Source organism: Heterocephalus glaber, unplaced genomic scaffold (genome assembly GCF_053883595.1).
Source record: "Heterocephalus glaber isolate CG9 unplaced genomic scaffold, H.glaber_assembly_v1.0 deba00001666, whole genome shotgun sequence".
Lineage (NCBI taxonomy): Eukaryota > Metazoa > Chordata > Mammalia > Rodentia > Bathyergidae > Heterocephalus > Heterocephalus glaber.
Window position 1 is genome coordinate 15256562 of NW_028258406.1, and position 17493 is coordinate 15274054.

General features: G+C 39.7%; 1 protein-coding gene across 1 annotated transcript in view; it reads left to right on the forward strand.

The window, feature by feature from the left end:
* The first annotated feature begins 3123 nt into the window (after nt 1-3123).
* The window catches only part of Gtf2f2 (general transcription factor IIF subunit 2), a 148628-nt gene continuing 134258 nt past the window's right edge, over nt 3124-17493 (forward strand). Inside the window, exons 1-2 of the mRNA XM_004844217.3 lie at nt 3124-3388; nt 16402-16475. Of these exons, the coding sequence (XP_004844274.1) occupies nt 3323-3388; nt 16402-16475 (140 nt within the window). The 5' untranslated portion in view covers nt 3124-3322. The remainder of the gene's footprint in view (nt 3389-16401; nt 16476-17493) is intronic.

The following is a 17493-nucleotide window of genomic DNA, read 5'->3' on the forward strand; positions in this document are numbered from 1 at the left end:
AAGTTATGTCACTGCTTATATCCTGCTCACTGGTATCCTCTCAGTTCCACAAACACCAGCACACAAGGGCCTTCTCACCTTGGAGTCTGCAGATGTTATTACCTTTTCCCAGGACGCTCACAATATAGTAAGCACAAAGATAATAAAAACTCATATCTCCCTAATTATTTTCTATATCTTACTATTATCTCTGTTCTTGAAGTTATGACTAATATATTTATATGGTAAAAACATTATATTATAACATATGTAACACATGATACTATACAATAGTACATGATGTATATATATCATTCAAAATATAATGCATCTCTTCTAACCCCGTTTTTCATGATGTCTTATTGGTAGCTTGAAATCAGATTCACTTCTGGAAATTCCTATTTTGTTCACCTGAACTGTGGCTCAGGTGTCTACATTTTTGGAACATCTTCCACGGAAGGCTAATATAGCTTGTCCAGGCATGAGATGCTGAGAGCACTCATCTAGAATGAAGCATGTTTCCTAGTGTTTGTGGTGGTTGATTTTGTTTCTGCTGTGGCTAGACCAAAAGACCCACAGTGAAGAGCAGAGTTCTGCCTCAGGGTAAGGCTGTCTAAAGGTCTGAACCAGAATCTGGCTCTAGTAAAAACAGGGTCACAAGTTAGTGTAAGCACTATTAGACTTCTTAGAAAATTGCAGCCAGCAGTGAGTTTTGGGCTTTGTCTCCTATGATTGCATTTGTGCCATAAAAGATTTGATAAGAAGTTGACTAAGCAATCACATGGAGGGGTAAAGAATTTTGGAATTACCTTTTTTGGGGGTACTGATCTTTGCATCCAATGCTCTGCTGGGCACTGAACTTGACAGTGTCTTAGAAGATGATTCTTTGGGCCAGGGATTTAGCTCAGTGGTTCTGGCGCCTGCCTCACAAGCACAAGGTCCCGAGTTCGATCCCCGGTACCAAAAAAAAAAAAAAAAAGATGATTCTTTAATGATTATGGGGTGTATTTTAGAATAATAGCTGCTATTCTAGCATACTGTTACAAGGATTAAATTGGATGATATGGGTAAAACACAGCAAAATGTCTGGCATATAATCACTCTTAGCAAGGTGAAAATCTGGCTGCATTATATTTCACCTTGTGAGTCTCTAGGGGAAATCTGTGAATCTGATTCACAGAGGTCATGTACTCCTTTTCTCTCACAGCTCTGTAAACATCCCTTCCCAAGCTAGAAGGGGTTTGGGAAAGTAATGATAGGGAAAGACTGTTCTTTGTTCAACAGTATATAAGGTAGAGTTGTGTGGAATAAGATTTTTTCCTATATAAGAATTTTCAAATCTTCACTTTTTTCTTTCTTCTCTTTTTATTTAGCCATTGTTCTCTCTCAATCTCTTTAAGCACAGAGACAGACACACACACACTCCTTCCCCCTCCCTCCTTTAAGGCTTTCCATGACCCATAGATCAAGGACAAGGTCTTAATCTTTTACTTTAAAGCCCCTGCCTATAGTGCTCCAGGCAACTTTACTCTCTCTCCTCTCATAGTCTCATTTTGTTTTTGCAGTATTGGGGATCAAACTCTAGTGCTTGCGAGGCAGGCGTTGTGCAACTGAGATGAATCCCCGGCCTTCTCAAGGTTTCATTTTAATTTATTCCTTCTACTTAGTTGAAGCTTAAAGCAATTCCTCTCCCCAGCTTGCCTTTTATAAGTTTTAGGCCCTTTCCCGAGCTATTACACAAAAATGAAATCTTCCATTTCAATACATGCCTGGTTTCTCCCATGTTACTAGTTTTGCTAGCTGGTCGTAAAGACCTTACAGCTTTTCCTGGCCCTGCATTACACAGCGATAGAATTTCTTTAATTTTGTGCATGGCTCCAACATGTGATTCAATAAATTACTTGCCATTCTTACACCTTCCTGTTTGTTTCTCTTCAGTGAATGTTCATTCAACCAAAGCCTGCTGAAATCTGACAATGCGTCAAACACTGTGCTAGACGTTGTACATATAAAATGAATAAAGGACTATTTTTTATTCATCAGTTATGCCTCAATACGGTTGGAAAGGAAGCAGTATTTCTGCCTTGGAGGAGTTCATAGTCTAAAAAATGACAGTAGACATGTAAACATATATATAAACATAGTGCCCTGTGCTAACTATTACACACTGTGATGTTAAGAAATTGAACTTCCTCTGGAGGAGTTGATAAAAAGTCTCATAGGAAGTGACATTTCCATTAATCATGAAACATAGGTAGAAGTTTAACAACCAAAGGACAGAGGTGAGAGTGAGGAAAAGGGAAAAACAGGACATCTGAAAAAAGAGAATCAGGTGTGCAGAGGCTCTGAATGACTAAGGAAGATCCTGGCGTGTTGGGGGTGGTAGTGGATGGATTGGGTGTGGGGCAGGGTAGGTGCCAAGGGATTAAATTGAGAGGGCCTAATTGAATTTTATTCTAGAGGCAAGAAGAGGAGAAAACTGTTTCAGGAGGGGAGTTAAACAATCAAGTTTATCTCTTACGTGTATCGTTACTGACCCAATTACATGCTGGTGGATTTTGGAGTCTGTTTGTTTTGTTTTTTCCTCCAGTACCGGGTATCAAACTCAGGACTCTGTTCTTGCAAGTTGGCGCGGTGCCACTGAGCTAAAACCCGGGGCCTTCATTTTTCGAGTCAGTCTGGAAGGGATGTGTTCTGCTTGCTTAATCAGAAGAACTCAGGGGCAGCCTCTGCATTGAGACATCGCTTTCTTTTCAGATCTAGAAATGGTATGCTTTCAATATATCCCGGGCCACTTCATCCCACCTCAGTGCCCACTTGGCTAATGATATTTGACCAAGAATGCCAATTGATTATCCCCACCTGTCCTCCAAATGTCTGGTTCTCTTTAGCTAGGGTTGGACGTATACTGAGAGCTTTTGTCTCTTTGAACTCTAATTTTCTTTTTTTTTTTTTTAACTCGAATTTTCCCTTTTACCACTCCTTTTCTTCAGGAATACAGACCTTGTTAAAGGCGTGGCTGCTTTTTTGGCTTTTCTCTAGCTTCCCTTGGTTTTAATCGCTCGAGGGTACAACACCAGCGGCCACGCCCACCCAAGGAATTGCGAGAACAGAAAGTTTGTCCAAACCAGCCCGCCGTACTGAGAGTAGCAGTGCGCAGGCGCCGTTCCCGGCTCCCAGCGGCGTGTTCCTCTTTCCCTGGGTTCCTAGTATCCTGGACTGTGAGGGCTCTCACAATCTGTCTTCCACGGCGACTCGCACTTTGTTCTAAGCTCTTGCCCCGCAGCCCTCCAGCTCTCGGGGCCGCTGCTCCGTCCTTCACGTCTCCACCGGCGACAGACCCATGGCGGAGCGTGGGGAACTCGACCTGACCGGCGCCAAACAGAACACCGGAGTGTGGCTGGTCAAGGTAATGTTCGCGAGCCTCCATCTGCTTTCCTCCTCGTAGAAGTATTTTAAATAACTTGAGACGGTCCTGGCCCGTGTGTCTCTTTACGGCTCGGGAGTCATGACCGTTTACAGACAAGGAAATTAGTTTGGGGACCCAAAGTATGTTTCAATTACTGTACTAGCCTGAATATGCCTGGAATAGAACTAGAACTCCCTTTCCCACTGGGCCCCTGTCCTGGAGTCCTGCAGTTTGAGCAGTGTGTTTTACCCTAGACCAAAAAATTCCTTGTACTTTCTCTTGGTGAAACTTGTGGTAGTCATCAGTTTGTGTAAGTTATTTGAATATCTTCTCCTGTAGACTTTTCTAGTCCGAAAAATAGAACTGGCCCATACATGCATTGAGAGTGTTGTGTAGGTTGATGGTCCTTCATGGAACTCTCCAAAGAGTGGAGTGAGCTGTGAACTCTGGCAAGGGAAGGCACCTGGGCTGGAGTGTGCTTTCTGGGTCTTGAGAACCTGACCATTAAAAAGTATTTTATGTAAAGGCAAGTTTTGGTTAGTCCTTAGTGGCACTATTTGTGTTTTACTTTTTCATGTTGTGTTGTCTTTTAGGAGTTTCATAAAACGTAACCATATTTGAGTGAAAGTCTTTGAACCTGAAATAAAATGTAGGACTTTTGATTTCTTAATACTTTATTTAACTGTCTTATCACATGGCTGAGTTTATATCAATCAAATCTAAGAAGGCTTTCCTGTTCACATCTCTAAAACAACTCTCTTAAAATCATTTATTGGCATATCAGACTTTTATTCATCAAAGCATTTGTAGTGTGAAATGATTCTCTGTTCACGTATTTGGTGTTGGTGTCCTCCCCAGTGTCACACACAGAAAATCACATTCTATGAGAACAAGATCTTTGCTTATCAACCAGAATACTATTTTTGGCATGTGGTAATTACTCAGTGTGATGAATGAATGTGTGATCTCTCATTCTGCAACTTTTGTCTTGATCTGTGGTACTCCTTTGTGTTATCAGCTGTACCAGTATGACTTAAAAGGATAGAGTAATGTACGTTTTGGTCTCTTACTCGTTAAATAAAGGAGAGTCATTAAAGAGGTCTCTCTTGACATGGAAGGAAAAAGGGTGAAAAAATTGTGGGATTTTAGACAGTACATTTGTGCTTGGAGCACAGTGAATGTTTGGTAGATGTTCACCTTGTAGATTTGGAAGAGCAGACATAGTACTGTATACTATGGGAGTGGGACTGAAATGCCGGAATGAAAATGTATGTCAACATAGAGTGTCCTGGAAAACAAAAAGGATACCCTAGAGCTGAGCCTTTAAATAAAGGTTGGGTCCGTATACTCGGATTGTAATATTGTGAGATGGAAATGTCCTAATTTTAGTCTATAGGAAGTGAGGAATCTTAAGGAAGATTTTGAGTGGGGCAGAAATGTAAAAGATATTTCAGAAAAAAAAGAAGTTTGATCTTGTAATTTAGAGGGAAGGATGATCAGAGTCAGAATTAGAAAAATTTCACAGGGCCATAGCCATGTGCTAATGAAGCCTGAGGAATTAGGGAAACTTTTTAATAAAAGTTGTCAGAATTTAGTGACAGTTTTGTTTTGTTTTTTTGGTACCAGCGATTGAACTCTGGACCTTGCGCTTTTGAGGCAGGGGGCGGCACCACTGAGCTAAATCCCCTGCCCTAGTGACAGTTTTTAATGAAAAGAATTTAAGGCATAGAAAAAGAACTCAGCTCCAGTCAATGATTTGTTCTTGTTTTAAAAAAGGAGTTGTAAGGCTTTATTTCTTTGTTTGTAGCCTCCTTGCTTTCTCATATCAACTTGGCATGCTGTTTCTTTTTCTAACATTATGTATCAAAGAAATGAACAGAGTTGCAAATATATCTGGGGTATGAAGGGATGTGTTAGATATGTCCTCTTTCTTGCCAGTTCTTGTCTTGACAACTTTATTTCTGAAAGAAGTTGAGAACTGCTAGCAAATATTTTCTATTTTAAAATCCATCCATGTGCTCCCTTTATTTGGCAACTTTTGATTCTGTTCTAGTTAAAAGAGTCCCAGTAGGCAGTGCAGTTTGATTTCCACACCTTTCAGATTGAACTTGTTTCATTTGTGATAAGGTTACCACTCATTGTGATTTTTGTGCCCATATCTTGAATATGCATAGATTTTCATCTTTGAATTATATGAGTATATTATATGAAGCAGTACATCAAATTGTAATGGCCTATTTCATTTTCAGCCATGTGTGATACTGAAATATAAATGTGATATTAAAGTACAACATGTTGCTTAGAAATTGTATCTTCATTCTCATCCAGATATATTTGTAAATGTTGATTTCAAGGATTTTTTTCTCTTTTCATTAGTATTTTCTGTTATAAACACTAGTTTGAGTTCTGGTCTTTGTTGCAACATCTGAGTTTCTTCCTAGAACAAAGTTTATATGTCATCGTGTACATATTAACCTCATCACTAGACAGGTAAAGAATAGGGTAAGTACAATAACATGTATACATATAAGAGCTCTGAGAGTTTTGAGTAGGAAAATTTAGTGTTTGGCAAGAACAGGGAATACTTCATCGAGAAGGTGGTATTCAAGAAAAGCCTATTAGGTGGTGGGACAAGCCTGTAACCCCAGCACTCTGGGAGGCTGAAACAGGAGGATCACAATTTGTACCCCAGTCTTGGCAACTCAGTGACTCTGTCTCAAAGTAAAAAAGGGCTGGGTGATGTAGCTCAGTGTGAAGGCCTGAGTTCAACCCTCAGTACTACTTAAAAAAAAAAAAAGCCTATGGAGCTGATTAGTTAGAGAAAAACTTCCCAGTGAGGCTGGGAGAAATAGTTTGCCCAGGAAAAAGCAAATATAATAGTAGATTCTTTACTGTAATGTCTAAGGTTTGTGTTTGTCTGGCTTGATAAAATGCCATCTTTGCAGTTTTGAATATTTTAAATCTATGAGAACATGATGAGCTAGTCCCTTGTAATTTGAACTGCTTTGTTATATTTCTCAGTCTGTGCTACTTTAGGATGCCAACTGGGTACACCTCTGCTACACACCCTCTGTCAAATCATGATTAAAATATTGGATGATGTTTAAAAACATTTTAGCATATTTCTTTTGTTTGGCTTCTACTGTTTAGACTTAAAGGAAAATCATCTTCTCTAGGAATGTTTGGTGGAAGGGTAGTGTAGGGGTGAAGTTTTATAAGCCATGTATATCATACTGGTGATTGAATGATTAAGAAATTCAGTTGTTTTTATTTATTTATTTATTTATTATTTGGGGGGGGGGGTGTGCCGGGGATCAAACTCAGGTCCTTGCGCTTGCACAGCAGGCGGCGAAACCACTGAGCTAAATCCCAGGCCCCTGTTTTTATTTTTTGAAAATGGAGAGGTGGAGGATTGACAAGAGCTGCTGTAGGCTTAACCAACAGTGTTACAGTCAATAGAAGGAAGGGATTCTATCCCAGTCAACCTTCCTGTGCAAGCATTTTGACTAATGTTTGATGGAGATGGTCTCTATTGGGTTCTGTCTCTGGAGAGTCAAATAAGGAGCTGGAAATTTATTTGTCTCCTTGGTCTTGTCAGCTGCATATTGTAAATTTCAAGAACATACTAATGATGCACCTCTGGGAGGTTGAGGCAGGAGAGATCAAAGTTCAAGCCCAGCCTGGGCAATTTAGTGACTTAGTGAGACTGTCTTTAAACAAACAAAGACTGGGGATGTAGCTCAGTGCAAATGCCCAAGTACCACAATAAATAAATAAAGGAAGGAAGGGAAAAGGAAAACGTTCTAGGTTAGATTTCCTAGGCATCTGATTCTGAGATGCAGATTTATATGTGAGTTTATTTATTTATTTATTTTGAGAGTCTATTAGAATGCTTTTGGGGTGTGTACTTGTGAAAATAAAGAACTTAAGGAGCCTCAGTGAAAGCCAAGAATGATTCCCCAGGGAACCCTCCAGAGCTGTCCTGAATTGTGGTGAGCGGTGCCCATCTGTTATGAGATGTGATTCGCCTCAGGAAGAAGGCCTGACCTTGGGCAAAAGGGGTCTGTCTTCAAAGGAGGTCAGTTTTGAAGGAGGCCTAAATAGCTGAGGGCTGTCTGCTCACTACACTCCTTAGCAGCTAGAATAAGGCCTTCAGTCATAAGGGGCAATATAGATGTCACCTAATCACAGTGTCCACTACAGTGGCCTTAATTATGGGCTTTGGAGTCTAGTAGTTGGAGAGCTAGAAATTTGATGAAGCAGAAGCATAGGGGGAGTAAGGGTCTATGTGTATCACCTTCTCACCTTGGCTTCAAAGATAGCAGGCTTGACCTTAGAGCTCTGACCAGCTTGAGTGAGTGAACAGATTGATTCATCAAACAAGCTTTCAGTGATTGTCAGTCACTGTGCTGGGTTCTGAGAATGTTGTAGTGAGAAGGACAGACAGTCTGTGCGCTGTAAACTGGGGCTTATAGTCTAGTGCAGGAGATAGGTATCAGTCAAGTATTAGTCCTGACAAAAGACGCTTACAGAGGAGGACACTGAAGTTAGGAATACTGTTCTGTGAGTGTGAATAATAAACTACTTGGTCTAGAGGGTCACAGGAGGTTTCCCTGTGGAGATAATGCTTGAGTCATTTTCTGTCACTTTCTCTTGTCTTGGAAAATCTGAGAAAACATCCCCTGTTGAACCCATTACCGTGTCTCTATCTGATTTTCGATGAGCGTGGAGACATTGAAAGCAACACAGATAACTCATAACTGAAGGGTCCACAGAATGTTTTGGAGCTTTGGAACCATTTATGGCATTGTTTCTTCTTTTTTTCCCCTCCCCCCTCTTTTTAGACTTAAGGGGCTGGGACTTTTGAGAAGCTTGTTTTCAAGGAAGTAAAATCAGTTAAGAGGCTGTTAGGAACTGTATGAGAGACCTGGACTAGGAGAGTAACTGGAATTAGTGAGAAGGGGATTGGGTATGGATGTAATTTGAAGAGGTTAAGATAGGATATGCCATTTGATTGGATGTGGAATGTTAGAAAAAAGACTTTTCAACTTGAGTGCTTAGAAGAATAGAGTTGCTTTTTACTAAGATGTGGAAAATTGAGGAGGTATATGTGTGTGAGGGAGAAATAAGAGTTCTAATATGGAGATTTTTAAATTTGAAATTCCTACTGCATATTCAGATGGAAAGTTCAGAGTAGGCAGTAGGATATAGCAGTTGTGACTTTGGAAGAGAGCCTGGGCTTGTTAGAAATTTGGGAGTTGTCATTATACAGATAGTATTTAAAGCTGTGAGATTACATAAGGTTGTGTGGAAGAGAAGTCTGAGGACTGAATCCAAGGGCCTCTGAAGTTAAGAGATCAGGAAGAACGTGTGTGTGTGTGTGTGTGTGTGTGTGTGTGTGTGTGTGAGATACTGGGAATTGAACCCAGGGATTTAGCTCAGTGGTTCTGCCGCCTGCCTCGCAAGCGCAAGGTCCCGAGTTTGATCCCTGGTACCAAAAAAAAAAAGGAGGAAATCATTCATATATAGATTGATGCAGGATCTTGCTAAGTTGTCCCTGCTGACTTTGAATTTGTGATCCTCCTGACTCAATTTCTCACTTAGCTGGAAAATCTTTTTTTGTTTGTTTGTTTTTTGAGGCAGGGTCTTGCTATGCAGTTCAGGCTGGGTCTTAAACTCACTATGTTAGCCCAGCCTGTCCTCAAACTCTTGGTGATCCTCTTGCCTCAGCCTCTTGAGTGCTAGGATTACAGGTGAGTACCACCATACTCAGCTGGGAAATCTTATCTAGAGAAGATTTCCAGTGAAGTAGAAGGAAAATCAAGAGAATGTGGTGACTCAGAAGCCAAATAAAGAAAGTGTTCAGGCCAGGGATTTAGCTCAGTGGTTCCGCTGCCTGCCTTACAAGCTCAAGGTCCTGAGTTCGATCCCTGGTACCAAAAAAAAAAAATGTTCAAAGAAAGAGGAAATAATTACTTCTTAAATATTGTTCATAGTTGTATAGGTGAACACTAAATGTGCACTTGGCAGTATGGAGATCTTTGACCCTTGGATCAGTTTATTGGTATGGTGGGGAGGAAAGCCTGCCTAGAGGAGTAGGTATAGATGGCCAGTAAAGGAACTTTCTCAAGTTTTGCTGTAGAGTCAGAAAAGTGGGATAGTGGTAGAAAGGGTTATAGAGTTTGCCCTTGGTAAGTTTGTTACCTTCATCAACCCTCACACAATCCTATTATTTTTTCCATTTTACAAAAGGAAGCTTAGACTTAGAAGTGGAGAATTATAGGATTGTGTGAGGACTGAATTTTTCTTTTTCCTTTTTTTTTTTTTAAAGACAGGGTCTCACTGTGTAGTTCAGGCAGTCTTGAACTCACTGTTGCAGCCCAGGCTGGCCTTGAACTCACAGTGATCCTCCTGCCTCAGCCTCCCAAGTGCTGGGATTACAGGTGTGTGACACCATGCCTGGTGTGAGGATTGAATTTTTAATATATTTAAAGCATTTAGGAGAGTGCTTATTGCTTACTATATCAGTTATTTACTGCTGCATAATTTATTACCACAAATTTTGTAACTAAACAACACATTCATTCTGTTACAGTTTCTGTGTGTCAGGAGTCCTGGCTAGCTTAGTTGAGTCCTCTGCTTCAAGGGAGACACAGCTTTGCCTGTCATAGCTGCCACCAGGGGTCAGCTAGGGCTGTATTCTCACATGAAGTCTTTTTTTTTTTTAATGAACCTTTTTTTGTTGTTTTTTTGGGTTTTTTTCTGGTACTGGGGATCGAACTCAGGACCTTGCACTTGAGAGGCAGGCGCAGTGCCACTGAAGCTAAATCCTCAGCCCTCACATGAAGTTTTGACTGAAGAAAGATTTTTTCCAAGTTCATGTCGTTGTTGGCAGAATCCAGTTCTTCTGGAGTTATTGGACTGAGAGTCTAAGTTCTGAGCTGGCTCTTCACTGTAACCTGCCCTTAGTTCTTTGCCACATGGGCCTCTGGGAGAGTGCAGCTTCCATCAACAAAGCAAGCAAACTGAGGAAGCAGTAAGAGCCAGCCAGAGTCACAGTCTTATGTAACCTGATCGATAGCCTGTCCTTTGCCATGAGTGTACACTTGAGGAAGGGAGATTAAATAAATATGAGTAAAATAAAGGAGAGATAGTAGACAACAAAAAAGTAGACTCTGGAAATGGAGGAGGGTAGAGGTTAAGGGATCAAAAATGATCAAGATATATGAACATATACCTGTTCCTCAAGACAAATGTAACTATTATATATATTGTAAATGTACACCAATTTTAAAATGTACATCAATTTTTTTAAAAAAGGAAAGGAGATTACACAAGGGTGTGATGTTAGCAGGTGAGGGTTATGGGGCCCTTTAGAATCTTCCTGGTACATGTAGTGTGCACTGTGAGTGTTAGCTGCTTTTATTCTGAGAGTGATTAAGCAGGGGAGAGGGTAGCGGAGAGGGTAGAATTGAAGGAAAGATGTCCTTGGTTTGACATACCTGGGAAGGAAATTGAGTATGCACTAGTGGAGGGATTGGCCATAGTTCATTGTTTTAAAAGGAGGCGGGAAGAGTAAAAAGAACCAACTGGATAAGTGGTGGATGTAGAAGTTCTCTTTTGTTTTTTTTCTCAGTAGAAGAGGAAGTTAGGTCATCAGCACAGAGGGAGTGAGGAGGATGAGGTGTTGTAGGTTTGAGAAATGACGAGAACGCTTGAATCATCTGGAGCGGGGGAGTGATTTACTAAGGAGATATAGTTAATTTGTCAGGCATTGCTCAGGGCTTAGTTGATATTTATAGCTGTATAGTGAGACCAATTAGCAAGACTGTTTCCTCAGCTGCTTAGGTGCAAATGTGGAGGAAGGTGAGGCTTTCATGAAGATTAAGGTTCTGCCAGGCAAGTAGGATTGGGGCAAGGAAACAGTTTTAATGGTGGACCATGAAATCTAGATCCATTAAAAGAAGTGAAGACATCAGCAGATGGAACAGGGAGAAAATGGTTAATTAGTGAATTGAAAGGATAGACATAATTGGAACTGAAGTACTGAGGAGAGAACTGGGATTTAGAGCTTGTTTGGAGGTTCTAGCAGGGGAGCGCAGCTACTCGTATACCCTTGAGCGAGGAAACGGTCCTCCTCTATGGGGGGTGGTTGTCCTCTTCGAAGGAGCGTGCAGCTTCGGGAGGGACACACATGGAGCGGTGAGGGAGGAAGGGGACACCCGCCTAGCCAGCCAGATCAGCCGAATCAACCCTGGCGATCAGTGGGGTGACAGATGTCGCAGCCAGATCGCCCTCACATCTGAGAACTGGGATTTAGGAGATGGTAGTCAGAATGGTTGCTTGGAATGCAGTTGATGGGAGGGATACTGTTAGCAATAATGAGAACATCTTAGAGTATCTGGAAATAGGTTCACTTGAACCATCAACTAGGAATATAATGAAGGAAAGATACCATCTTTTCCCTGGTCACTTTATTAGGGAATTGCACTTGTGATTGATTGGTAAGAGTAGACTGCTATCTGTAGAAAATAGTTTTTTTATTTGGAGTAATTGACATGTAATTTCCCTGGAGTTAAAAATCAAAGACAAAGTAGGGAGCAAAGGCTAACATGTTAGGTAATATTTCAAGATTGGGATCATAAGGTAATAGTTTATATGGTCCAAGGATTCACAGATTTCATTTGATGTTGCAATAGTATTTGTACATTTCATATACTTAGTTGTGAACATTTGCTGTTGCTTTTTAAAAAAAATTTCTCAGCGAGGTTATATTTCTTTTTTAATTAAAAATTTTAAATGATACAGACATAGAAATTGTACACATTAATGAGAAACCATATATTATCACCTATTTATGGCAAAAATATTCAAAATCCTTTCCTCAAGTTTTTCTTTTTTTGTGGTATGTGGTATATAGTATCTATAGTCAACCTACCATACGATAGTACACTAGAACTTTTCACTCCTAACTTCAGTTTAGTACCATTGATCATTCTTTCCTCATTTTTAACCTTTCCTCCTAACCTTTGCAGTCTCTGGTAAACACTATTCTACTCTCAATTTCTGTGAGATCAACTTTTTTTTAATATTCCATACCTAAATGAGTTCATGCAGTATTTGTCTTTCTGTTCCTTGTTTAGTTCACCTAACATAATCTTGTTATAACCATATTGTCACAAATGACAGGATTACCTTTTTTTGTTATAGGTGAATAGTGTTGAACTGTATATAGGTACCACATTTTTTTGATCTGTTCATCAGTTGATGGCCTTTTAAGTTTTATCCATTTCTTGGCTATTGTGAATAGTGCTCAGTTAACATGGGAGTGCAGATACTGATTTCATTTCCTGTAGGGGATAGGGAAAGGGGACTTTACTAGAACCCCTGCAAGTGAGTCCTAGTCTCCTGTGAGCCGTGACAGCACGAGGCAAATTAATTGATAAAAGACAGGAAAATGAGACTTAGAGAAGAAACTGAGGTTTGGGGATGATCAGTGCTGCTCTGGGCAGCAAAGACAAAAGATCCCGAGCTTCCCACACCTTTATTCAGTACTTTGGGAGTAACAGATGTCTCAGAGGGGTGCAGAGATAATCCTAGAACAATGAGGAAGTTTTGCAAATGAAGATCCCAGTTCATGAAGAATTTATGTTGATTAGGAATCTGTTCCTCCCCAAGATGTCTTCAGCTGATGTAATCCTGCCAGACCAATGAGGTTTTAGCTGTGCCCAGAGGCAACAATGGAGTTATGTGTTGGTAAGTAATAGCTGGCCAGTAGGCAGGAAAACTAGGCCTAATCATAATTTAATTGTGAAATGATTTTTCCCCAAAATTATGTAGAATTGCTCCCAACAATTTCCTTGGGTGTATACCCAGGACAGGGATTTGCTGGATCATATGTAGTTTATTTTTAATTTTTTGAGAAACCTCCATATACCGTTTCCATAATGACTGTACTAATTTATATTCATATCAGCAATATACAAAGGTTCCCTTTTCTCCACATCCTCCAACCTTTGTTATCGTTTGTCTTTTGATGATAGCCATTCTTACTAGAGTAAGATGATACCTCACTGTAGTTTTGATTTGCATTCCCTGATAATTATTAATGTAGAGCATTTTTTAATATACCTGTTTCATACATTTTTCATATACCTGAAGACATATATATGTCTTCTTTTGAGAAATATCTATATATTTAGCCCTTTTGCCAATTTTTAAATTATTTTTTGTTTTGTTTTGCTGTTGAGTTTTTTGAGATCCATCCTTCCTCGCCCCCCCGCCCCTTCCTTCCTTCCTTCCTTCCTTCCTTCCTTCCTTCCCAGGGATCTGTACCTTGGGCTTGTGGGGCAGATGGCAGAATAACTGAGCGAAATCCCTGCCCTGAGGCCTTTATATAGTCTGGATATTAACTCTTTTTTACATGTGTAGTTTGCAGATATTTTCTCCCACCCTGAGGCTTTCTTCACTCTGTTGTTTCCTTAGCTGTACAGCAGCTTTTTATTTTAATGTAATTCTATTTGCCCGTGTTTGCTTTTATTTCCTGTGCTTTGGTAGTCTTGTCTGAAAAAAAAAATCCTTGTCCACTCCAATGTCCTGCAGCACTTCTCCTATGTTTTCTTCTAGTGGTTTTGTCACCAGGAAGCCTAGTCCTGATACCACAAGGAACTAGCCCTTGTTCCTCAGTTCTTGATGTCTTCAGTGAAAGAATTCAGACAACATATATAGGCAGCTGTGCAGAACTATAGGCAGAGTTTATTGTAAAGCAAATATAGATAGAATTATGCCTTGCAGTGAAAAGATGAGGAGTGCCATATAGGTATCTGTACTGAGTAGGAATTTGGATAATGTTACTGTTGCAGAATGACTTCTTGTCTTAATCTTATAAGAAACTTATAAATGAAATTTACTAAGGAAAAAGTTCTCATCTAAATCAGGTTTCAGCCCAAGGCAGGAAGGGACTTTAAAGAATGTGCCCCTTTCTGATACTGAGCCAGTAGGCTACAACAACCAGGAGCATTGTATACCATGTTCTAGAAATAGAGGCCCTGTGTCTTTTGCACATGATTATAAATGTGTTATATACTGAGATCTTCTTTTCTTCATTTAACTATTGGCAAAGAAAACATACTATTTTGGAACCCTTTTGTCCCTCAGGCCTGCGAATGTCTAACTACTTGGCAAACAGTTTCATTGTTTTTGGTTTTACCTGTAAGTCTTTAACCTCTTTTGAGTAACTTTTGTAATTGGTGTGAAGGATATCTATCTTCATTTTTCTACATAAGGACTCCAAGTTGCCCAGCACCATTTATTACTTCTTTGACTAATCAGTATTTGCTACTCTTAAGATTGGAACAGCTCCTTGATTTTACTTATGGAAAATGTAAATTTCCTGTTTTTAGTCTGTATGATTCTAATAGTGTTGACTACCCTTCTCCAAAGATGGCCACTGAAAGTATCTCATCTCTGAGTACAATGATAGGTCCAATGATATGACCAAATACCACAAGAAGCACATTTGGACTAGAGACTTTTGGGAAGGAGACTTGCTGTATAGGAGCTGCTTTAACCATCTTGCTCTTCAAGGGGGAGGCCTATTTAAGAATTGTGTAAGTATGGGGCACAGAAGAGATAAGAGATGGTGAAAGTCCTGGTGACATCATTTGAGCTCGTAAGATACCTTAAAGCTACCTCTGGAATTTTTAGTTACTTGGGTCAGTCAATCCTCTATGTTTTTTGTGGTTTTTTTTTGGTACCGGGGATCAAACTTGGGTCCTTGCGCTCGCAAGGCAGGCGGTGGAACCACTGAGCTAAATCCCAGGCCCAATCCTCTTGGTGTTTCAGCAGGTTTTCTGTCATCTAAAATCAAAGGAGATCTAATGGATAGATATAGTTTGCCAAATCCTCTAAGCTTGTTTGAGTGAAGAAGTGTATAGTTGAAATATTGTTAACATGTTAAATCTTTCCCTTAGACCTTTTACATAATCTTTTTTTTTTTAAGCATATGTACCCTTATGAAGGACAGTGTAAGGCAGTAAAGAACCTCAGACCTAGAGTCAAATATTGTATCCAATACTAGCTAATTTGTTTCAAACCTCCCCGATTCAAGGCTGAGGCAGGAGAATCTCTGTGAGTTCAAGGCCAGCCTGGGCTCCATAACTACTTCAAGGCCAGCATAGACTACATAGTGAGACCCTGTCTCAAAAACAAAACAACAACAACAACAAAACCTCTCAGATTCAGTTTTTTCATGTATAGAATGAAGAGAATGATAGCAAACTTGCAGGGTGATTGGAAGGATCAAATGGGTTAGTGGATGTATAATGTCTAGCATGGTATCTGACACTGTTGGCTCCCTTCCCCTTCTTTCCCAACCTCTAGCATATTGTCTGAAACCTAGCAGTAGTTCAGTAAATTTTAGTGTGAGGGATGTATGCATAATTGAACAAATACCTTCTGTTTCTTATTCTTACTGTATTTGGCATACTGCAATTTATTTGGCTAATAGTCAGGATTTTTTCCCCCCCAAATGAAGTCTTGCTACATAGATTTTTTTTTCCTTCCTAGATTTCACAATGGCCTCTGACTCAGGCATACATATTCATATTATCATTCCAAGATTACCAAGAGAAATAGCAGTGACAACTAACACTCATTGAGTACTATCTTTACATAAGGTATATGCTTCATACTTTATGTAAAGTATCTCATTTATTCCTCATAATAGAATAACCTTAATGGTATATACTGATTACAGAGTCCACACTACTCAGAAGATGCGAAGTAAGATTCAACATATATTATTCCATTTTTCTTTTTTAAAATTAAAACCTATCTGATAGCACGTATCCTGTTGCAGATAAAATGTAATACATTGGTTAAGAAAATGGACATTGGAGCTAGACTGTCAGGATTTGAATTATGACTCTATTATTTACTAATTATATTGCATAAGTTGTATAATCCCTGGGTACTCATATTCATCATCTGAAAAATGTTTTACTTTGTTTTAGGTTCCTAAATATTTGTCACAGCAATGGGCTAAAGCCCCTGGGAGAGGTGAAGTTGGGAAACTGCGGATTGCCAAGTAAGTTATTTACATATTATTAACATTTTAAAAAGCTGTTTTTCAAATTTTTACACACACTTTTGAACGTGATTACAGATGTTGTTCAGATAAAGAATTTACTTGAAAGATGAGAAATAAAGCACATCGGGCAAGCCTTCTCAGGAGTGGGTGAGTAAGTGGCCTGTAAGGAGAGGTGCAGAGTAGTTCCCCAACCTTCTATCCTCTGTACCTCATGTGAGGAGGTGGGCTTGGATTGGGGATAACTAGATCACCAGCAGAAGTGCTTCAGCAGAAGGCCTTTGCCACTGTGCTACCCTACCTATTTATTATAGGGGCTTTGGGAGAGTGTAGGGAACTTCTAGTGAACAGTGTAACAGAGAAGCCTCAAAAACTCAGCTGATGTCAGCCTAAACCTTATGTTCCATTCTTTGCATCCAATCATTTTTAATTGAACTCCAGTCAGATTCCTTGCCTCCTATATTATTGAAACAGCTCTTAACTGTTACCATATTTTCTTCTTTGTCAGTTAACTTTTGCTTCATAACAACCACCCTAAAACTTAGTGGCTTAGAGCAAAATTCATTTTATTTGTTCATAATTCTGTGGATTGGTTCTGGCTGGCCCTCCTGGCAAGGATGACCTCATTAGTGTCAGTGGCTTGATATCACATGAGTAATGGCCATTTGTTTCAATTCTAGTGTCTTTATTATACATAACAGTGGATGAGTTCCTAGTAGCAAAAGAGAGGTGAAAACCCAGAGCACAAACACTTTGCAAGCCTGCACTTTTGTCTGTTTGTTAAAGTCCTGTTGGCCAAAGCAACTTACATAGCTGGGTCTAAATTCAAGCATGGGGCAGTAGGTTCTCATGCCAAAGAATTTGTTGCTTCAAAAAATTCCTTTTATTTTTAAATAGTGTGCTGTATCCACATTGATAACTAGTTAGATAGTAGCCTTCTTAATTAACCTTCAACAGAATTTAATGTGGTTGATCACTTCTTTCCTGAAATACTTTTTTTCATATCATATCTGGGACA